The sequence below is a fragment of the Heterodontus francisci genome, chromosome 20, assembly GCF_036365525.1.
Source record: "Heterodontus francisci isolate sHetFra1 chromosome 20, sHetFra1.hap1, whole genome shotgun sequence".
In the NCBI taxonomy this organism is placed as follows: Eukaryota; Metazoa; Chordata; class Chondrichthyes; order Heterodontiformes; family Heterodontidae; genus Heterodontus; species Heterodontus francisci.
Genome location: NC_090390.1, coordinates 58,286,245 through 58,309,941, shown reverse-complemented (window position 1 = coordinate 58,309,941; position 23,697 = coordinate 58,286,245). Strand labels below are relative to the sequence as shown.

The 23,697-nt window shown below is 43.7% G+C and overlaps 1 protein-coding gene across 8 annotated transcripts in view; it reads left to right on the top strand.

Moving 5' to 3' along the window:
* The window catches only part of LOC137380660 (uncharacterized), a 239,302-nt gene that overhangs the window by 210,129 nt on the left and 5,476 nt on the right, over positions 1 to 23,697 (top strand). For 5 of the 8 annotated variants that reach the window (XM_068052842.1, XM_068052840.1, XM_068052838.1 and 2 more), the window contains 3 exons: positions 2,021 to 2,064; positions 13,797 to 13,877; positions 16,634 to 16,794. In XM_068052842.1, the coding sequence (XP_067908943.1) occupies positions 2,021 to 2,064; positions 13,797 to 13,877; positions 16,634 to 16,794 (286 nt within the window). Of the gene's footprint in view, positions 1 to 2,020; positions 2,065 to 13,796; positions 13,878 to 16,633; positions 16,795 to 23,697 lie in introns of those variants that run through there. The other 3 variants (XM_068052841.1, XM_068052837.1, XM_068052843.1) reach the window with 2 other exon arrangements.

The window sequence follows — 23,697 nt, the reverse complement described above, 5'->3', positions numbered from 1 at the left end:
CATTCCACAACCATGTTCCTCCCCATTCATGCCATAAAGCAGCAAAAGCCTCATAGATTGCCAACAGCCAATGCCATGGATGATGTGGCTACTCTGAATCTCAGATAGCTCCCACTTTAAAAATTCTCCTGTATGTTTGTCATCTTCTATGAAGGCTGTTTTAAATGAAACTCTGCTTCCAGTGAGCTTATATGTTTTTAGTGAACAAATTTGTAACTGGCAAATTGAAGAGAAACTGATTTTTTTTTCACTGTGATATACAGACATTGACTATCTTTTCGCAGACTCTTCAGTCAATATTTGTGCTTTCTAAGTGCCTTAAATGAACTTTTCTCGATTCCCAACTATTTTCTAAATGATGCATCACATTGGCAATGCTGCCAAGCACATTGGCCGGAATTTTACTTTCGTTGGACGGGAGCCATCCACCAACTGAAAAGTCGGTGGCGATCCCACCTCTGCTTGGCCTGGGGATCTGGACCACATTTTATGGTGCCCAGGCCCTTAATTGTTCTTAGGTGGGACTTGCACCACATTAAAGCAGGAAGTCATGCCCAATGGAGCTGCTGGCCAATCAGCGGGCCTGCTACTCTTAGTGCCAGCAATGCCACTGGGAGTGGTGACCACTGCTGGGACTGCAACCGAGCATCAGCAAGAAGAGGAAGGATGCCCTTGTAAAAGATAAGTTTTTGGGGCTTCACTGGGGGTGATTGGTCAGGCCCCAGCGAGGCAACAGTGGTCGATTATAGGGATGGGGGGCGCGTGTTGGGGGTGGTTGGGCCATCAGGGCGGGACGGTTTCCGCTGCCGCCACCCCGTGTAAAATGGCGACAGGGGTGGGAGCAGGTCGGGAAGGGCCCCCCTGAGCTGCCCACTCCATTTTACGCCCCCGACACCAACCTGCTCTTTGGGAGGGGGACATAAAATTCCAGCCATTGTTGGGACAGCGAGTGGCTTAGGCCTCCTCTGTGCACGATCTGCGAAGCTTGTTTTTTTTTCCCTACAATGTGCTATATTATCGGAGGCTCTTGCTACTGGCTAGTGACAAATTTATTAAGGGTGTCTAAAAGAAAAAGTTAAATTACGGTGGCACTTACTATTGCGCAAAAGCCCCAGAATTATTTGGGAAACGCACCATAATTGTGGACCTATATAAAATGGAAGCTTTGAAAAAATTGCTTGTGGACTTTGGTGGCAGTGAGTTTTTAAAAGGTACCTGGATGTTGATCCTCCCTGCAGTTTTTACAATTTCGGCTCCTTTTTTCTGCATTTTGTGAAATGTACTTTACTTTGGCTTCGCCACTTTCTTGCACTTGCAAAAAAAAAAAAATTTAGTTTTTATATCCGCATTTCAGAAAGCTCACAATACCTTTCAAACACCCCGCAATGTGAGGACATGAATTCCTTTCCCTCGGGAAGCTTGAGGAGGAGCAAGAGTTGCAGAGAAATGATCAGAGGCAGGTCAATTTGCATCTGAGGTGGTCTACATGGGGCTGCCATTTCCCAAGAATGCAGGTCTACGGACTGCACCAGGAAAAATGGAATATGATAAGGATTTGGTTTTGTAGTGGCACTTACAGATTTTCTCTGTTCTGCTTATTATTCATGAACCATTGACTTCATATTTTTGTCATGAAATCACCTTTCAGGCAGCACATTGCATTAAATGTTTAGCTCAAACATGTCAAATAGCATGAAGAGTTTATTCAAATTCTAAGCCTGCTCACTCCAAAGAAGATACAATTGCCACTCTATCTGAATTTCATAATTTTTTAGTAAAATCCCATTAAGAACATGCACATATCGAAGAAACAGCCTTTGTTAGATTTTGGTGCTTTTGATTTTAAATAGTATCAATGCAATTATTCTTTTAGAATGATTTTCTCACCACACTTCTGCAAATGCTTGATTTGGAAACTTTTTTGATATGGTGCTTTACCATATTAAAAGGTGTATTATACATCAGTCATTGTACATGTCTGTGTTCACACTCTTCTCATTGTAGCTTTTCTCGTCTACAGGAGGATTGTTGCAGAGTATGAGAAGACCATTGCTCAAATGATAGGTAAAACTTGTTTCTTACATTGTTAAACACATGAACAGATTAAGTTAAGTGAGAAAGCAGCTTAGCCAAAATCTAAAATGAAATATTCTAACTTTGTATCTGGGTATAACTCCAGAAAGGAGTAGGAAAGCTTTCAACTTTTGTAGCTTCATCTCTGAAAAGTTAATCTCTAACCATGAAAACTCACTCCTTTTGCACTAGGCTGCATTTTATTCTGCTCCTATCCAGGGCATGTTGCAGCTATCAAAATATATATTGCATAATTCCTGTGACATATCCAATATTTTAGAAAGAAATCTTAACAGGTCAACATGTGGAGATTAGTTACAAGCAGTCTTGAAGTATTGATGACACATGGATGATGATAATCCTGTGAATTAGATCATGATCTGAAATTGCAGTTACGTTCATTAATTGTTTTATAATTTGGCTTTAATTTTATGTGAGCTGTAGGTTTTTTGATTGACTGTGGCTGGCATTGTCATTTATTGGTGATGTTTACACTGGAGTGTTAGTGATTACAGTATCATTGCAACAAATTTATCGAGAGGTAAACTTGCAGTTAGTTATGTGGACCAGAATATTCTCCCTTTTTGTGCGTGGATACCAGGTTTGAGGTCCACTCTTCAACCTCCCCATTTTGTTGTAGTGGTTCTACGATGGCACTCCTCACAGTGAATTAGTGGAGTCTTTCTCTTGCCTATCTCGCTCATCCTTTTTTTATTTCATTTTGCTTTTCTCTCCTTTTCTTTCTCTTCCCTTTTACTCGCCCCTATTTCTTTCCCTCTCATTTTTCTTTCTCTTTCTTCTTTCTCTCCATTTTCTATTTTCTCTGCTCTTTCTGTCTCTGCCTCTTGCCCTGTCTCTCTCCTTTATCTCCTGTTGTGCCATCCTGTGTCTCATCTTGTAATTCTCTTCCGCTCATGTTTCTTTTTCTCACACTTTTCTTGCCTTTTACGTTTTCCGTTTCTTTTCTCTTCTGCTAGTCCCTCTCAGCACTGCTCTCTTCTCTTTCATTTCTTCAATCTCTCTACTCATTTACGTTTCAATTTTCTCTTTTTCATTAGGGATGGGACATGTGGGTGGTCAGTCTGGGAGGGGATAAGGCATCTGGCAGGATGTGGTGGGTCACTGCTGTGGAGAGAAATACAGATAGTACCCCAGGTTTCAGGTTGCAAGTATGGACAGGCATCCAGCCAGGGCTGCACACAGAGTTTTTGGAGGCACAGTAAAGACAGAATAAAATGGGTGACACTGTGGAGCATAGCACCACTTAGTGTCTGAAGGACTAAAAGGTTAGTATAATGGTAAGTATACTTATGGTGCTTAAAACAGTTTAAGTGATCAGCTAAGTAGTGATATAGGGAGTTAAGGGTAACTGAAAGAGGAAGCATTAAAACATTTAATATATTGTGAGTATAAAAATTAGATGGCTTTCTGTGAGCAGTAAGCTTCTGATTGAGTTTCTACTTTTGGTTAGGGGACAGAAGAAAGAGAGAACAGCAAAAGGTGGAGGAAGCTGTAGTCATTGTGTCTTTTGTGGACTGACATAGCTCCCAACAGCTGCTGTCATACAGCATAAATCTTACCAAGCTTTTAGCAGAATCAAATGCCAGTAAATCACATTAGGTCAGTAAGTTTGCTGTTTAGTTGTCACGATTGTTCCTGATATAACTTGTATTCAATACAACTTGCTAAATTCTTCAAAAACAAATTGAAAATTACATAATTTCTCTACCTTTTTGAGGTTTTTGGTCTTCCTTCACTGCTATGTAACACTATTACTGTTTCTTATTTGCTTTTTCAAAAATGCTGCTTTAGTTTCTCTTCCTCTCCTCCCACTTTTGCAATCGCTGTTTTCTTTTAATTTTTTAAGTAAGAAAAATAAGACTTGTCAGAGAGTGATTTTTCTGGTCCTTTCTAACAGGTTTTGAGTGTTTTTTTTCTGCTTACCTAACTAGTTGCCTTTTTCCATTATGCTGTCACTTTGCTTCTGGTCATTTGCTTGCAATGCAAATAAGGCAAACCTGGTGAGTAATGCTTTTAGACACTTTCATCATCTACTCCATGCAGATTTGAGGGGCTTCATTTTCCTTCTGCAACTACTGTTCCTTTTGTGAAAATGTATTAAACATGTGGGGCATGACTCCTTCAATGATGAATTCCTATTTAAGACATAATGGTGGCCGGTACTGCTAGAAATGCAGTACTTTGTTTCCAGCTCAGTTGCTTGCTCTTCCAAGTACAGATTGTTACGTTCATTGTATCAAAACATCTGCTCACATGTTTTACTGAATCACTTTGTTACTGCTAGTCTTTTTAAAATCTATTTGTACTGTTTTATAAAATCATAGAAACTTACAGCACAGAAGGAGCCCATTCAGCCTGTCGTGCCTGTGCTGACTGTATGAAAGAGCAGTCATGCTTAATCCACATCCCCACTTTTAGCTCATAACCCTGTAGGTTCCTCAAGGACCTGTCCAACTCCCTTTTAATTTATGGATCAGCTTCCACCACATTTTTAGGTAGGGTGTTCCGGATCCCAAAACTTCTTCTCTTCTCCCCTTTGATCTTTACCCAATGATTTTGAATCTATGGCCTCTGCTTATTGATCCACTTGCCAGAGGGAGTAGTTTTTGTCTATCTACTTGATCAAAACCTCATCTGGAAAGCTGCTATTAGGTCACCTCTTAACCTTCCCTGTTCCAAGGGGAACCGTTCTAACTTTTCCAACCTCTCCTCATAACTGAAGTCCCTCATCCCTGGTAACAATGTGGTAAACCTCTAAGGCATTTATACCTTTACTAAAGTGTGATGCCCAGAACTTGCCACAATACACCAGCTGAGGTCTAACCAGTAATTTTACAATGTTCAAACATTATCGCTTTGCATTTATATTCTATTCCTCGATGTATAAACATAAGTAATATATATGCTTTTTTAAAAACTACCTTATCCACTTGCACTGCCATCTCTAAGTACTTGCGTATATGGACACCAAGATCTGTCTGTTCATCTGTACTTTTCACAATTATGCCATTTGTAGGATACTGTCTTTCCATATTCCATATTCTAACACAGCTAATCTTCTTATGTAGGTATATTATCTTTAATTTTATACAATATATATTATTGGCTTATTTATTGCTTCATTTTGTCCACATTCCTTTTCAGGGAGTATATTTTGCACTCGCTTTTTAGCAAAATTAGCAAATGGGAAAACATATCTTGAATTCTTTACTTTCTAAGAGTCTTCTCAAAGAAATCTTTTGAATGATAACTCAGGACTTGGTAAAGTTAGTCGCCTTGTGTCCTACAATCTTAAATCATGAAAAATATTGGAAAAAGTTCAAATGGAAGCCAATGCTAATGGGAGGTGCAGTAGTTTGGCAATGGAATGATTTACGAGGACTGCCTGTTCAGTAAAGTGGGAAACAGAAACCTTTCTTACAAATTTACTGATGTACAGAGTTTGTGACTTGTAGCATTAATGTGTAATTATGCCATTGTATTTTCACATTAATATGACTGAATAATTTTCAGGAGCTGTTTGTTCTGTTTTTGCATTGCTCTGTTTGAGGCACAGTTCTGTTCTACTTGTATTACAGTGAAAGTTTGTTACATATCACAATGCCACTCATCTGCCTCAATCTGTCCCATCCTGGCATTAACCAGCTTTGTGACCATAGTGACATAGGCCGGAATTTTATGGCCCCCCAACGAGTGGGCTGGTGGCAGGAAGCAAGCTGAAAAATTGAGTGGGAGATGGGGGAGGGGCATGGAAGGCCATTCCTGATGCCTTCCCACCTCCGCTGCAATTTTACACAGGGCGGTGGCAACGTGAAACGGCCCGCCCACCCCAGGCCAATCAAGGCCCTTAAGTGGCCAATTAACTGCCACTTAAGGGCCTCCTCCCACCGCCGCTGGTATTTTACCCTCAGCGGCCAGACAGCTAAGCACCCAAGAAGGCTACCAGGCAGCCTTCTTGTGGGCTGTGGGGGATGGTGCTCCTGATCAGGCACCCTGTGCCCCACAGAGGGCTGCCCCCAAAGCTGCAACCACCCCCACCGCATAACACAGCCTCCCCGTCCCCCTAACCGCCCCCTTTGCCTTGCTGGGGCCCAGCCGATTGTCCCCGGCCAGGCCCCAAAACTTACCATAGTTTTTTTTTGTTTAGAGATACAGCACTGAAACAGGCCCTTCGGCCCACTGAGTCTGTGCCGACCATCAACCACCCATTTATACTAATCCTACATTAATCCCATATTCCTACCACATCCCCACCTTCCATCAATTCCCCTATCACCTACCTATACTCGGGGCAATTTATAATGGCCAGTTTACCTATCAACCTGCAAATCTTTGGCTGTGGGAGGAAACCGGAGCACCCGGCGAAAACCCACGCAGTCACAGGGAGAACTTGCAAACTCCGCACAGGCAGTACCCAGAATCGAACCCGGGTCGCTGGAGCTGTGAGGCTGCGGTGCTAACCACTGCGCCGTCCATACCACTGCGCCACTGTGCCGACCATGTTCTGGAACAGTCCTTCCTTGTGCTGTGGTGGCTGGGTGTAGTCCCAGGAGCAGCCACCGTTCCTGGTGGCACTGCTGGAACTAAGAGCTGCCGGCCCGCTGATTGGCTGGCAGCTCCATTCGGCAGGACCTCCTGCATCAAGGAGGTGGAAGTCCCACCCAAGGCCAATTAAGGGCCTGGGGAGTGAAAAATCCTCACATGGCTCCCCAGGCCCAGTGGAGGCGGGCTCGTCTCCAACTTTTCGGCCGGTGGGCAGGACCTCCGGCCCAATGTTAAATTCTGGCCATAGTCTTGCAAACATCAGATTGATTTTTTTTTGTCCTTTTTTTTTACTTTCATCTTTTATTCCCTGTCAATGGATTTCCCACACCAAGATACTGAACAGGTAAGTTTCCACTTTATAACTGGCTATTGGTAGGTTTGTGGGACCATTGCTGATTTTTCCCTCCACTAGTCGCAAATGCCAGGCTTCTGTTTGCTGCTTCCCTGTTGTAGCATAGCTGAGATCAACAGATAAGGCTGTGAGGAGCCTGCATACTAGCACTAGTATACTATATTGATGTCAGTGCTCAACACCCTCCACCATTCCATTCCTCCATTATGCATATAAAACTTTATACTATCTTTGTTATGTTTATTGTAAACCTACAATTTCCTAAATAAAGAATTCCATCAAATTTATGGAAGAGGTTTTGAAGCCAGAATTCCACCAAATTTCCCTGGACAAAGTTGAAGATTCTGAATCACAAACGTTGCCCCCAAATTTTACAGACGCAAGTTACAAAATATACAACTGTTTCCCTTCCAATCCCTTATTTTCTTTGTAAAATTTGTTTCTTTTGTTAAACGTTTCTGATTGCTTACCATTCCTAAATGAAGAACAGTGACGTGCAATCTGTCCAAACACATGCAGGTGCCTGAGAGCAACTTAGCTTTATTTTCCTGTAATTTTTCCCTTTTCCCTCACACCTCTATTCAGTGACCACCTTGGCAGCCTATTTTAATTAGATAGGTCTTGCATTTCAATTCTGCTTTCGAGATTTAAATGTTGCAAATTCCAGAACACTAGATTTACCTCAGACACATATTCTGCCATGCTAAACAATTCAACTCACAGGACATTAAACAAGATCCATCTGGAACTCCCAAAACTTAAACAAGTAGCCTCTGCCGGTTCTGCCTGCTTTCGCCCTCATGATTGGAGAGGAACTCGTACACTTTTCTTTTTGCAGGATGTAATTTTTTCCTTCCTGTGCAACATTGCTGGGAGCATTTAATAGGATATTACAAATATAACCTCTGCAGAATAGATGGTGGCTGAAACAAAACACAATATTTGAAAATTAATGTCAAGAGTGAACTCTTCATATTATTGGTCATTGTTTGTTTGAGCAGATCTACTTGTCCAGAATGCAAGCTACAAATAATAAATTGCTGGATATTATTAATTGAGCCATTCTCTTTTTTTTTTGGAGTGGAGGAAACAGTTCGCTTATCTAGTCAGGGCACTACTTCCTTTCTTAGCATCTATTTTTTTTAAAATATCCTTTTCTTGTGGAAAATCTGCTTGGAAGCCTCTGCTGTTTTTCCTCTCCCTGTTTCCTCAATTCCTTTCTTCAGTTAACTGCCTAACCAGTTCAGCTTCATGCACGATCCCTTCCCAGTTTTCCCTGCTTTTGTTCTTTCTCACTTATCTATCTTTTCTCCCTTTTTACTAATGCTCATAGTTTCCTGCACTTCTATTTTTCTTACTAACTTTCTCCAAATAATATGTTTACATTTTCTTTTTATTTTGTCAATTTTAACCCTGCCTCTCCTGAAGACACTAGATTTTAAGTTGCTGACAGCGGGGCAGGGAGGTGGCGTCCAGTAGCACGCTGCAAAACTGGAAGTAAGTGCAGCTCATCAGGCAGTGGCACTTTAAACCTGCCACTGCATTAACATATTATTTCTGGGTTTCCTGTCCAAGTAGGCTGAGCAGGCGTGATAGTGATCCCGTGAGTCAATTTCAATTTCACTATTTAAGGGGACATTGCAAATATTCAATTTGATAGATTCTGGACTTGGGAGCAGAACACAAGGAAGTGACAAATGAACTGCACACACAGAAACACTGTGCCGTGTTTTAGTGACACCTCTCTGGATGTGATGTTGGGGGCTATAAGGACCCACAGGGAGATATTGTTCTTTACTGATGGGAGAAAGAAGCCTGTCTGTGAAATCAAGAGGATGTATCTGGAGATAGTGGAGCAGGCTGCAAGAGTGTGGTGCCTCTCTCCTGGATTCAATGCCGAAAGCAGTTTAATAACCAAAACAGGGCAGAAAAAGTGAATACAGTGACACAGTCAATTATATCTTGATGTGTATATCATGCCAACCCCCTGCCACTCTGCCTTCTCAAGACTACTCCAGCACAGCATTCCTCACACCAACTTCCCTTGCAGGTGAACCAATCCCTCTCTGTCTGTGCACTTCCTCACATCTCGGTCTGTCTATCCACCACTGACACTTCTCCTCTTTATGCAATGTCATCTGTTTCCCTCATAGTCACCCTCAACAAATGTTCTCCATTCATCCAACACATACCATTACTCTCATTCAAAGCTTTCTTCTTTCCCTCCTTGCAAGAGAAGAGAGCACAGAAAGTGGGGAGTGGCAAAGAGCTGGTGTTGGCTCTCCAGCCATCTCTCCACTAACAACTGCAGTGGAGGAGATGCTGGACATCTGTGGAGTCTTGTCATCCTTGGCCATCTAAGATGGGGGCCTCCCAGCTACCTGGTGACCGAATTAACTATCAGACAGCCACATGGCATACCACATTCACCCATATTGACTTGATGACAGTAACGATGGAAATATGATCACTAAATGGTTACGTAAAACATGCTTACCTTAACAGTTTTAATTTACATTTTTAGTGTGCCCCAGGGCCTTTAAGCATCTTGCAGGAGGTGGTGGAGGAGGACGATGAGCAGGTCACTCACTCTGAGGCTGCACCACCACAGGACTCATGCAGACTATGCACCAGCTCAGATACTCTCACTTCAGTAGGACCAGTAAGGAAGATAGTTGAGTATTCACATGTGATTCACATGTCACAAGTGAGTAAAAGGAGATGGTGGAGACGGGGACAGCAGTGGAGAGTCCATGTCAGAGGCTACAGGATGTTCCAAGCTGTGCTAAACTGGGCTGAACCTCAGAGGTCATTGACAAAGAGATTACTTTAGGTGCAGCAGCAAAGAATGTGCAATGTACTGGCAGGGGTTCCAGCCTCACTGTGCATGCTTATAAAGAGATTGGAGGAGTCCATAGTTTTGCAGGTCTTTCCAATGATGTCTTCACCTGCATGGAACAACAGAAGTAGCAGTCAAACGAGTGCATGCAGGCCCTCACTAATGGCTTGCACACAATGAATGCCACCATAACTAGAATTCATGAAACCCTACTTCATTGCCCCACTGATCTGCAGAAAAGTGCTATCCAGCTCATTGCCAGCAGGGAAGTGCAGGAAGTGAGAGGGATGATGGTGAAAGGGGACACAGAAGTGAGGAGTCAGTTCAAAATGCTCCACTTCTCACCCCTTGACTCCCCCTGCCTCAGTCAGTACCCTAAATGTTACCTGGTGTCCTGATGGCCGAGTCAGTCCCTGCACAGGTGCTGGTGCTGCAGTTTTTGCCAGGGCCCTTACTGGCTTCAAAACCCAGAGAACGTCAGCCAAGAGCAGCTCAGCAGTCAGAGCAGGGATCTGAGTAGCCAGTGTCTAACTCTGCTGAAGCCACAGGGGCTGCACCAATTTGAAGTGCTAGGAAGAGGAAGAGTAAAGATTTGTAGTTGCACGAGGTATGCACATGAGTGTGTTACACAATGTTAGAATATTATGTTTCTGTTTAATTTTTGAGCCACATAAATATTATTGTTTCTACCACTTCCCCATGTTGCCCATTTTTCTTTGCTACCTGGCAAGTGGCCTTTTCACATAGGGTCATAGAGTTATACAGCACAGAAACAGGCCCTTCGGCCCACTGTATCTGTGCCGGCCATCAAGCACCTAACTATTCTCATCCCATTTTCCAGCACTTGTGATGAATGGTGAGACATGAACTGACTCCAAGCACTGGGGATGGGGACTGTGAAAGTGAGGCTTGGCTGGTTGCAGGACTGCTTTGTGTTGGGGAAATTGGTGGGGGAGAGAAGTGACTTTTGTATGTGGCTGCCAAATGGATGGACTGGTGGAGCCTAAGTAAACCTTGCAATAATGAGGGCATCCGGGCAACAGTGTGCAGCACTGCTGGTGCCTTGGCCACATCACATTTCTTCTCCTTCTCCTCCTCCTGCTCAGAATTGTCTGTCAGACTCTGCTTTGCAACTTGTTCCTCCTACAAGTCCAAATCTCGCTGCTGTGCAAAGTTGTGGCAAGCATGATGTTTCTTGTTGCTGCATGGGTCTCGTTATAGGTGCAGTGACCTTGAGTGGAGTGGAGGAGGGGAGTCATGAGTCAGGTTCTAGTTTGTTATGGTAGCCCAAAGGTGGCAGGAACAGCTGACTGCCTCAGGAAGAAGACATTGTATTACTGCCAGGATAGCGGGCATTCACTGACATGATGTTCTGTGCATGGTCACACACCACCTGCACTTTGGTGGAGTGGTAGTCTTTGTGATTCCATACATCTCTCCATTTACATGTGGGGCCCAAGAGCCAGATACATGTACTTAATGGCTCCCTACACCATTGAGAATCCCGCCAGCCTGGCAAATTCCCACTTCTGGACCTCTTGCTTATCTCTGGTAAGGGAGGAGTTGATGAAATCCTCTCTTCTTCTGTGCAGGGCCTCTGTTACCTCCCTGATGTAGTGATGGACGGTGAACTCTGAAATGTTAGCTATATCGCCTAGTCCTGCCTGGAAAGATTTGCAAGTGTAAAAATTGAAGGCGACAGTGACCTTGACAGCCACTGGCAGTGCCATTCCTACATTGCTGTGCGGCTGTAGATCCTGTTGAAGGTGGTGGCACAGTTCAGTGACCACCTCCTTGCTGTATCATAGGCTCAAACATTGCTCCTGGCTAAGGTGGAGGTAGCAGAGGTGTTCCTGGAAACCACTTGGTATGTAGGGCCTAACATGGACAAACCTCCTTCTTCTCCCTCTATGCACAGCTTCTGCTCTCTGCTGCCTGTACTTCATGTTCCTGTTGTGTTGCAACTGAAGAGGGACTGCAACTATAGCTCCCAGAACTCTAGCTGGCTGTCTGTTGACAAGGCAGAAAACTCCTCTGACCTCCCTGTCAAGATGCAGCAAAGCCCCCTTCAAAATGCAACAAATCACCAAAACTACTCCAAGAACACAACACAATACTTCCACAACCCTGCAACAGCGAACATAAGTCTATAGCACCTCACCTGCAGTTGGATGGCTGGCCCTTTAAATAATAGTGTGGAATCCCTCCTGCAGCTGAAAACATTTTCAGCTGGGAGTGATTATGAGAGGGTATTAACTGGACCCACATGGCCAGAATTGGCAGAACATGCCAAATCAGCTTTAGAGGCTGTTTGACGCCACAAGCTGTACATTCTACGTGCATCTGGCGTAGGCATGGGGCACATGTGAGCTGTGCTGGAAGTGCCAGGAAGTGGTACCCCCACCATTTGCAGCTGTTCTGGCTTCCAGAGCACCGGCTCCAGCAGATCCAAATTCTGCGGCCATTTTGTTGTTACCCAAAATAAGCACATGGACAATTCCAGCAGTCACTGGACAACAATCAGGAATGGAAATCCTGGCCATTGAATATTAAAACACATTGTCCCCATTTCTCCTCTTCATCCTTTCTATTTTCAGGCCTTGCTGTCAGATCCAGAATTTCACAGGAAAAATTCAGGGTCCAGATATGAGATATTACCAGGCGTGCCTGGCAACCATTTTATTTTAGTGTACACTGCTGGCTGCTAATCATGGAAATCTTCACGGGCATAGATTTGTTTGCCAGTTAAGTGTTTATTTTGCATTTCATAGCCTTGCACTACAAATTTTCTTTACAAGGGATTTGGCTAATAAAAGTTAAAAAAAATACCGTCCACATAATATTTCCAGATCCAACTGATCATATCTGAAACTGTGGACACTGAGAAAATTGATTATAGACCAGAGGGGTTACAGCAGCATGTATTGCGTTATTCTACATAGGTCTTACAAAGATTGCAATCATTCATTTTATTTTTACATTTTTTAATAAATTTGGGAACAGTCAGTGCAATAGTAACTCATGTTTTAAAATTTGATTCAGGAGTCTATTAATGAAATAATTGCTGTTGTGCAGCCACCAGATGGCTTTGTGCTGTATTCGGAGACTTCAAGCTGAATGGTGTGATTTTTTTTTTCTTCCCTTTTGTATATTAGGTGGAATAGTGACATGGTGCAGCTGTGATAAGCATGGATGTTTCATAAATTTGACCTTGGTGATTGCTGGAAGTGCAAAAATTTGAATAAATTGTAGTTTGGTGCCCTTGGACAATTCAGAGGTTTCCCATAATCAAATGGAGCTTTTAGAACACTCAATTGCTCCAAAATGTATTTCTGTGATTTAAAATGTTCAACTTTGTGGTAAGAAGCTCAACTTAAATTGCAGGATTTTTTATGCAGTGAGGGGGAAAGAGGTGGTGAGGGATCTGGCTATCATCTAATGTGAACGCCTTCTGTTTCTCCCTTTGCATGTAACAATGTGGTCTTACTACAGACTTAACTGAAATGATGCTGTGGAGCCAGGAAAACCATTAGAAGTTTTTTTTTATACACGTGGAATGTTTTGTTTTGAAATATATTATTATTTTACACCAATGGTTCAACTTGTTAAGGCAGTGAGTTGCTGAATCGTACAGGCAAAGAAGTTCCTGCATATGATCCCATCTATGTTGAATTAGCTGACCTCAGCCTGGTGCCTCTGGGTTAAGGAGGAAAAGTCACATCAGGTGATTTATTTTCAGCAAGTCCTTTTAGCAGTAAAATGACAATAGGACTCTGCTTTAAACCTTTGACAGATACTGCAGAGGTAAGCAAGGGCAACAAAACTGCCATTATTACATGGGTTAGAGGGAGCCACCCTAATGGTTGATTTGGCTCCTAGCTGCTATAATAAAGGGATTATAATTCTTCTTCCAGAAATTCTAGTTCAGCAAATTTACATTAACTCTGCATTTCCACTTCTGTACAGAAAGGACAGAGGTCCAGGCAATGTCATTGTCTGAGAGAGACTCTACAGGCAGGCGCGAACAATGTGTGAGGCTTTTCTATGGTATGCTTCATGACCCTTTTATTTGATACAGAATGTGGAGCTGCAACTTTTGGCAATAATGAGTACTAGAAAGTCTTATCATGCTGTTGTTGTTATCTGGTAGAGATCTGTTGGCCCAGCCACATCTTTCAATTGCAGAGAATGGTATTTGACATGCAATATGTCAGCCTCATCATTGGGCTGTCTGACCTGTATTGCACTCATTTCAATAGCAAAAGAAAGGTTTTGCTCCTGCAGCCTGTTGAACAGATTTTCCAAATTTTGTCACTAGGCAGATGTAGGTTTTTTTTGGAACACGAAAGTTGGACCAAGACTGGTTTAGGATTCCCACTCTGTTATCAGTCTTCTGCCTATTTTTATCTATTATTTATCCAAACATAGTTTGGAGTTGATTATCAAGAAGCAATTGTGTGTGCAATCGAAGAGTGCTTGTTGCCTTGTTATTTAGAAATAGTGGACACGAAATTTGGACCTGTAGAGCTGCTGAAACTGGCACTACGGAATCCGAATGCCCCTTTCCTGGTGCGCATTGTGCGTGCTGCCACTTCTGATGTGACGCTCCATTTCCAAATTTGGACCACACAGGTCCATTCAATGAATTTGCATGTCGTTTGCCAAAGAACAAGAGTTCAGTTGCAAGAGGGGCCAGCATAAGTGTTTCTTAAAGGGCCAGGCACCCAACCTGCAGGTCAGGTGCTTTTTGATCAACGTCTGCAATTGCAAAATCTCTGAAAGTACTCTGTAGGGTTATTGGAGATGTTATGGATCTGGCAGGGAGCGTTGCTGCCTGCTCACAAGGAGGGCAGAAGACTGGGTGACCTGTTCGCACAAAGGCTGTAACAGGCATGGGGGCTGCAGTTGCCGTGTCTCTGGGTCTGCAGCACGTTGGAGAGGAGGCTGGGGAGAGAGGACGCTCTGTGAAATACCTTTGCCAAATTGGACCCAGACTCCCCCTTGCTTGACAGTGACAGGAAGCTTTCTGTCAGGACTGCCAATGCACCTAACATCTCATTGTGCATCCTCATCAGCTTTTTCCTTTATGCCTCTCCATCGAGGTCCTCAACTGAGTCCTTTGCAGCAAAGCAAGTAGGTGACCTTGTCCTCTGGGGAGCTGGCATACACACCATCTTTCCCCCGGCATGGCTGGAGTCCACTCGATCCTGGTAACTCACGACATGTTGATCCCAAATCTATACTATCCTGTAAGGTATGTGTAGTGCCATTATCTGAGCTGGTGGCTGTGAGTGTCAGATCAAATGATGAGGTCTCTTCAGTGCTGAACTGTTGCTCTCTCTCCTGCTCCTGGGGTGCTGTGGCTGAGCATGCTGCATTCTTGGGTGTCTGAAAGGGGAAGGTTGGTGTGAGGGAAATGTGGGGGATGGAAAGCAAGAGGCCCATGGTCACACCATCCACATCTTGCCCATCATGTCAGATAGCAGGAAGAAGGTAAGCTGGGAATTGAGAAGAGGCATAAGGCAGCAATATACTGTCATTGTCAATGTTCTTAGAAATACCGGATGCCATGGGCTCTGTCACAGCTGTCTCCATAACACTGAGCCATCTCCTCCGTAGAACTCAAGAGATGCAGAAGTCCTTGTCCCTCACCAGTTCTACTCTACTCTCTTCTATACTTTGCCATCTAGTCTTGCAAGAGAGAGGGAAGAATGTAAGTGATTGCATAGCACTGTGGGTGATGTGCCTGCCATAACTGAATAGCTGGAGGTATGTGGAGGCAGCAAGAGCTGGGGTTTGGGGCTGCCATCATTGGTAGATGTGTGAGGGTGCAGTGGAATATTTGCATGTTAGGTGAGTGCTGAGTGTCAGGAGCTGTTGATGGCTGAGTGATGGAGGTGTTATGCATTGAGCAGCATGAGAGGTTAGTGGTGTGGTGCATAGGAGATGTTGTGAAAATGTATTCACTGAACTTGACCACCCGAATGAGATCACTTGACTTCTTGTGGCACTGTTACCAGTTCCGTGGGGCCAAACATCAGGAATTGACCTCCCTGTCCACCTCCTCCCAATCCCTGCAGATGCTGGTGTTTGAGGGCCTCCTACCACCACCCTCCTGCACCATCTGTAGAACTGTGGTGTTCCCTCTCCTGTCAACCTCCATCACTAAGGTCTCCAGTGACCTCTGTCACCCTGGAATGCCCTCTTTGTCCTTATTTATAATTGCAGCAATAGTATTCAACAGCAGTCTTCTGAAATTCAGTGCTGCTTCCCTTTAAGAGGGACAGACTGCCTTTAAGAGCAGAAGGATAGCTGTACCATGTGCTATTAGCACACGCTGCTTGGCACCCTGCTGAGTGCTAAGGCAGCCAACTGCATGGGCGGCACTCAATGCTCGGCTAAAATCAGATAAATGAGGTGGCAGCACCAAATTTGCAGGTTTTCAGTTCATGCATTTTTTTCTTGTGCTGTAAAGCGCTTGCTGTTCCTTATTTCAATACTCAATCTGCTGGGGATTGTATCATTACCATATTAAATTTTTGAGTAATCTGGTATTCTATTAGAAATAAGACCATATAAAGAACATTTTAGAAAATAATGCTGAGAAGAACACTTACATTTTTGTCTGTAATGTCCAGCGTTCCAGTTTCATGTATTGCAATTTTAAAATGCATGTCTTCTAGAGCAGCGTGTAAACAAAATTCTGCACATTTCTCACTATTATGTTACTGAAAATTTATGGAGATGTACTTTAGAGTGTGATCCTTTAAAATAGCATTTAATATGGGTTTTCTTTTCTACAGAGGATGATCACAGGGAAAAGTCCATCTCCCATCACACAGTACAACAGCTAATACTGGAAAAGGACCAGGCCTTGTCTGATCTGAACTCTGTGGAGAAATCCCTAGCAGACCTCTTCAGGAGATATGAAAAGATGAAAGAGGTGTTAGAGGGATTCCGAAAGGTAGGTTAATTTAAGAATGGAATTTTCTAATCTAGGAACATAAGAGCATAAGAACATAAGAACTAGGAGCAGGAGTAGGCAATTCAGCCCCTCGAGCCTGCCCCGCCATTCAATACGATCATGGCTGATCTCATCTCGGCCTCGACTCCACTTTCCTGCCCGTTCTCCATCACCCTTCAACCCATTACTAATTAAAAATCTATCTCCTCCTTAAATTTACTCAGTGTCGCGGCATCCACCACATTCTGAGGTAGTGAATTCCACAGACTCATGACCCTTTGAGAAAAGTAATTTTTCCTCATCTCTGTTTTAAATCTGCTTCCCCTAATCCTAAAACTATGACCTCTCGTTCTAGATTGCCCCACCTAAGGAAACATCTTCTCTACGTCTACTTTGTCAATCCCCTCAATCATCTTTCTACCTCAATTAGATCTCCTCTCATTCTTCTAAACTCCAGAGAGTAAAGGCCTAAACCGCTCAATCTCTCTAGTTCCAAAAAAGCTATTTATTTAAAATTCGGTATCAAGGTGGCAATTGTTCCAATCACAGGGGAATTGCAGTAATTTCAGCTGATGAATTTTAGTTGGTATTTCAAAAAAGGAATGGAGGACACTTCAAGCTGCAGAATTTTAAGTTTGAACTTTTTATTGAACCTTGCTCCCTGCTGTACTTTGTCTGTTACCCATAAGAATGGTATTATTTATCTTCAGGCCAGTAGCTGTGATTTGGATTGCTGGTTAACTGTAGCCAGCATGTGATGCTTTCCGTAGCCATATGGCTGATTTGGTGCACATGAAAGTAAACCATTACAGCAAACTTTAATATATTATATCTCAAAACAAAAATTTAAGCTAAGTGTGGTATACTGAGGGCTGCTGCAATTTATCCTAATTCTCAGTCAGTCTAGGAGGCTATTTCTATACAATGTATAAACCTGCAGACAAAATTTTTATTTATTTATTTAGAGATACAGCATTGAAACAGGCCCTTTGGCCCACCGAGTCTGTGCTGACCATCAACCACCCATTTATACTAATCCTACACTAATCCCATATTCCTACCACATCCCCACCTGTCCTTATATTCCCCTACCACCTACCTATACTAGGGGCAATTTATAATGGCCAATTTACCTATCAACCTGCAAGTCTTTAGTTGTAGATTTCACAGAAAATCACTTTAAACAGAATTTATTTAATTCACTAACATAATAACAGTGGCCCTGATTTTGCAATAAGAATAACAGTGTGGCTATCAGTTCTCATGGGTAATAAGGAGATAAGGAAAAGACTTGCATTGACATAACACCTTTCACACCCTCATGATGTCCCAAAGGTCTTTACTGTCAATAAGAACCTACGAATTAGGAGCAGGATTTTGGCCCCTCGAGCCTGCTCTGCCATTTAATAAGATCATGGTTGATCTGATTGTGGCCTCAATTCTACTATCCTGTCTACCCTGTATATCCTTTGACTCCCTTGCCAATCAAGAATCTATCTAACTCAGCCTTACAAATATTCAATGACCCTGATTCCACTGCTCGCTGGGGAAGAGAATTCCACAGTCTAATGACCCTCAGAGAAAAAAATTCTCCTCATCTCCATCTTAAATGGTGGAGCCCTTATTTTTAAACTGTGTTCCTTAGTTCTAGTCTCTGTCATAAGAGGAAACATCCACTCAGCATCCACACTATCAAGCCCCCTCAAGATCTCATATGTTTCAATAAGATCACCTCTCATTCTTCTAAACTCTAATGGATACAAGCCCAACCTATCCAACCTTTCCTCACATGATAACCCATTCATCCCAGGAATCAGTTAAGTGAACCTTCTCTGAACTGTTTCTAATGCACACCATCAGGTCTAGAATTGCCTGCTCTCTGGTTGACTCCAGAACATGCTGCTATAGGAAAACACCCGAAGAAATCATCTTCCAGGTTGCCTTTGCTGATCTGATTTGTCCAATCTATATGTACATTAAAACCAGCTATGATTATTGCTGTACCTTTCTTGAAAGCTCCCATTATTTCTTCCTGTATACCCTTTCCAAGAGTGTGGTTACTGTTAGGGGGACTATAAACTACCCACACAAGTGACTTCTTACCTTTGCTATTTCTTATCTCTACTCAAACTGATTCTACATCTTGATCTTTAGAACTAAGGCCATTTCTCACTATTGTCCTAATGTCATCCTTAATTAACAGAGCTATCCCACCACCTATTCCTAGCTTCCTGTCCTTCTGAAATGTCAAGTACCTTTGAATATTCAGGTCCCAGCCTTGGTCACCTTGGAGCCATGTCTTTGTAATGGCTACTGGGCTATACATATTTATTTCTACTTAAGCTAACGATTCATCTGTTTTGTTACAACTGCTACCAGCATTCAGATACAGAGCCTTTAGTTATTTCTTTTTACAATTTTTGCAAACTCTGGCCTTAGCTGCTGGCGTACTCTTAAGTTTGTACACTCTGTCCCTTCCTGCCACACTCTGATTATCTAGCACAGCTGCAACACTGGCACCTACCCGGCAGTGTGGAAAATTGCCCAGGAATGTCCTGTGCATAAAAAGTAGGACAAATGCAACCCGGCCAATTACCGCCCTATTAGTCTATTCCCGATCATCAGCCATGTGATGGAAGGGGATGTCAACAGTGCTATCAAGTGGCACTTGCTCGGCAATAACCTGCTCACTGATGCTCAGGTTGGGTTCCGCCTGGGCCAGCTCCTGACATCATTCAGCCTTGGTCCAAACGTGGACAAAAAAGCTGAACTCCAGAGGCAAGGTGAGAGTGACTGCCCTTGACATCAAGGCAGCATTTGACCAAGTATGGCATTAAGGAGACTCGCAAACTAGAGTCAATGGGAATCGGGGGAAAAACTCTGGTTGGAGTCATACCTAGTGCAAAGGAAGATGGTTGTGGTTTTTGGAAGTAAATCATCTCAGTCCCAGGAGTTCCTCAAGGTAGTGCTCTAGGCCCAACCATCTTCAGCTGCTTCATCAATGACCTTCCCTTCATCATAAGGTCAGAAGTGGGGATGTTTGCTGATGATTGCACAGTGTTCCACACCATTCATGACTCCTCAGATGCTGAGGCAGCCTGTGTCCATATGCAGCAAGACCTGGACAACATCTAGGCTTGTGCTGATGTATGGCACACATGTTACTTGCCACTTAAGTGCCAGGCAATGACCATCTCCAACAAGACAGAATCTAACCATCTCCCCTTGACGTCAATGGCATCACCATCACTGAATCCCCCACTATCAACATCCTGGTGGTTACCATTGACCAGAAACTGAACTGGACCAGCTATATAAATGCTGTGGCTACAAGAGCAGGTTAGAGGCTGGGAATTCTGCAGCAAGTAACTCACCACCTGTCTCCCCAATGTCTGTCCACCATCTACAAGGCACAAGTCAGGAGTGCGATGGAATACTCTCCATTTGCCTGGATGAGTGCAGCTCCAACAACATGCAAGAAATTTACTATCATCCAGGACAAAGCAGCTGCTTGATTAGCACCCCATCCACTACCTTCAACATTCACTCCCTCCACCACTGACACACAGTGGCAGCAGTGTGTATAATCTATAAGATGCACTGCAACAACTCACCAAGGCTCCTTTGACAGAGCCTTCCAAACCTGTAACCTCTACCACCGAGCAGGACAAGGGCAGCGGATGCATGAGAACACCACCACCTGCAAGTTCTCCTCCAAGCAACACACCATCATGACTCGGAATTATATAGCCGTTCATTCACTGTCACTGAGTCAAAATCCTGGAACTTCCTTCCTAACAGCACTGTGGTGTACCTACACCCCAAGGACTGCAGTGGTTCAAGAAGGCAGCTCACCACCACCTTCTCAAGAGCAATTAGGAATGGGCAATAAATGCTGGCCTAGCCAGCAATGCCCACATCCCCTAAATGAATAAATAAATTACCCTTATTCCTACCTTGCTGTCTTGCCTTGTCCTTTCCCTTTATTTTACCACAGTTTCCCTCACATGATCCCTCACCCCCACTATTTAGTTTGAAGCCATCTCTACTGCCCTAGTTATATGACTCGCCAGAACACTGGTTTAGATGAAGACCGTTCCAACGGTACAGCTCCCACTTACCCCAGCACTGGTACCAGTGCCCCATGAATCAAAACCCACTTTTCCCACACCAATCTTTGAGCCATGCTTTTAGCTCCCTAATCTTATTTACCCCATGCCAATTTGCTCGTGGATCAGGTAATAATCCAGAGATTATTACCTTTGAGGTCTGCTTTTTAATTTAGTGCCTAGCTGCTCATACTCCTTATGCAGAACCTCTTTCCTAGTCCTATCTGTCGTCGGTGCCTACGTGGATCATGACAACTGGATCCCCCCCTCCAGAGATTGTGGATGCATTGGTGGTTTTCGTTCAAAATTCTATAGATTCTGGAAAAGTTCCTGCAGACTGGAAAGTCACAAATGTAACCCCACTATTTAAGAAAGGAGGGAGAGAGAAAACGGGGAACTGCAGACCTGTTAGTTTGACGTCAGTAGTAGGCAAAATGTTATAATCTACGATAAAGGAGGTGATAACTAGGCACTTAGAAAATAATGATATGTTTGGGCAGAGTCAACATAGATTTATGAGAGGGAAATCATGTTTGACAAACCTGTTGGAGTTTTTTGAGGATGTTACTTGTAGAAAAGATAAAGGAGAACCAGTAGATGTGGTTTCAGAAGACTTTTGATAAGGTCCCACACAGGAGGTTAGTAAACCAAATTAGAGCACATGGGATTGGGGGAAATATACTGGTATGGTGAACAGACAGAAATCAGAGAGTAGGAATAAACGGGTCATTCTCAGGATGGCAGGCTGTTACTAGTGTACCGCAAGGATCAGTGTTGGGGCCACAGCTGTTCACAATCTAAATAAATGATTTGGATGTGGGGGCCAAATGTAATGTTTCCAAATTTGCTGATGACACAAAACTAGGTGGGAATGTAAGTTGTGAGGAGGATGCAAGGCGGCTTCAGGAAACTTGGACAGGCTAAGTGAATGGGCAAGATGGAATGTAATGTGAATAAGTGTGAAGTTATCCACTTTGGTAGAAAAAACAGAAATGCAGGGTATTTCTCAAATGGTGTGAGGTTGGGAAGTGTTGATGTCCAAAGAGACCCGGATGTCCTGGTTCATGAGTCACTAAAAGCTCGTATGCAGGTGCAGCAACCAGTTAATTAGAAAGGCAAATGATATGTTGGCCTTCATCGTAGGGGGTTTTGAGTACTGGAGTAAAGGAATCTTGCTGCAGTTGTATAGATCCTTGCTGAGACTGCGCCTGGAATATCGTTTTGGTCGTCTCAGCTAAGGAAGGATTTACTTGGCATCGTGGAAGTGCAATGGAGGTTCACCAGACAAATCCCAGGGATGGTAGGATTGTCTTATGAGGAGAGATGGAGGAAACTGGGCCTATATTCTCTGGAGCTTCGAAGAATGCACAGTGGCGCAGTGGTTAGCACCGCAGCCTCACAGCTCCAGGGACCCGGGTTCGATTCTGGGTACTGCCTGTGTGGAGTTTGCAAGTTCTCCCTGTGACCATGTGGCTTTTCGCCGGGTGCTCCGGTTTCCTCCCACAGCCAAAGACTTGCAGGTGATATGTAAATTGGCCATTGTAAATTGCCCCTAGTGTAGGTAGGTGGTAGGGAATATGGGATTACTGTAGGGTTAGTATAAATGGGTGGTTGTTGGTCAGCACAGACTCGGTGGGCTGAAGGGCCTGTTTCAGTGCTGTATCTCTAAATAAATGAGAGTTGATCTCATTGAAACTTAGAAAATTCTTACGGGTGACAGGGTGGATGTAGATGGGATGTTTCCCCTGTCTAATGCGTCTAGAAGCAGGGGCCATAGACCCAAAATAAGGGGTAGGCCACTTAAAACTGAGATGAGGAGGAATTTCTTCACTTTGGAATTCTTTACCCCAGTGGGCTGTGGAAGCTCAATCATTGAGCATGTTCAAGACAGAAATCGATAGATTTCTGAATACTAATGACATCAAGGGATATGGGGATAGTGCAGGAAAGTGGCGTTGAGGTGGATGTTCAGCCATGATCTAGTTGAATGGAGCAGGCTTGACTGGCTGGCCTACTTTTGTTCCTATATTCCTTTGTTCCTCCCACTGCAAGTTCCTCTCCAGCCCGAGCAGATGTCCCGAACCCTGGCACCGGGCAAGCAACACAGTCTCTTGCTCTCAGCTGTTGAGAACTGTGTCTATCCCTCTGACTATCTTGTCTCTTACTACCACTATGTTTCTATTTACTCCCCCTGCTTCTATGGCTTCCTATATCATGTTGCCATGGTCAGTTCACTCATCCACCTGCAGCCCCTACTCTCATCCATACAAGCTGCAAGCACCTCAAACCTGTTGGACAATTGATAGGGCTGAGGCTCCTCCACTTCTACCTTCTTGACCCCCTTACTTACCTCACTCACAGTCAAACCACCACCCACCCCCTGCCCCCCCCGAATCATCGCAGTGTCCGTAGCTCGGCCTCCAGCTCATTGACTCTGAGCCGAAGCTCCTCGAGCCGCAGATACTGCAGACATGCTTGCCTTGGATCACACTGGCGTCCACCAGCTCCCACATGCTGTAGCTGCAGCACATCATCTGCCCAGTAATCTTTATTGTGTTTCAATTAACGAATTAATTATTTTCTTAATTGAATTTTAATTAGTGCCACTAGTCCTGCTTGTGCTTATCTTCTTATTTTTATGAATGTTCTACTTACCCCAATTGAAATTCTCTAGTTTAGATAAGATAAATTGGCTGGTGAGTATTCCTATCACCTACCTGGTTCCCTGTGATGTCACACGCCGATTTTTCTTCCCGAATGCGGGCTTTGAACCTACAGCCTGCCTCCTGGTTAG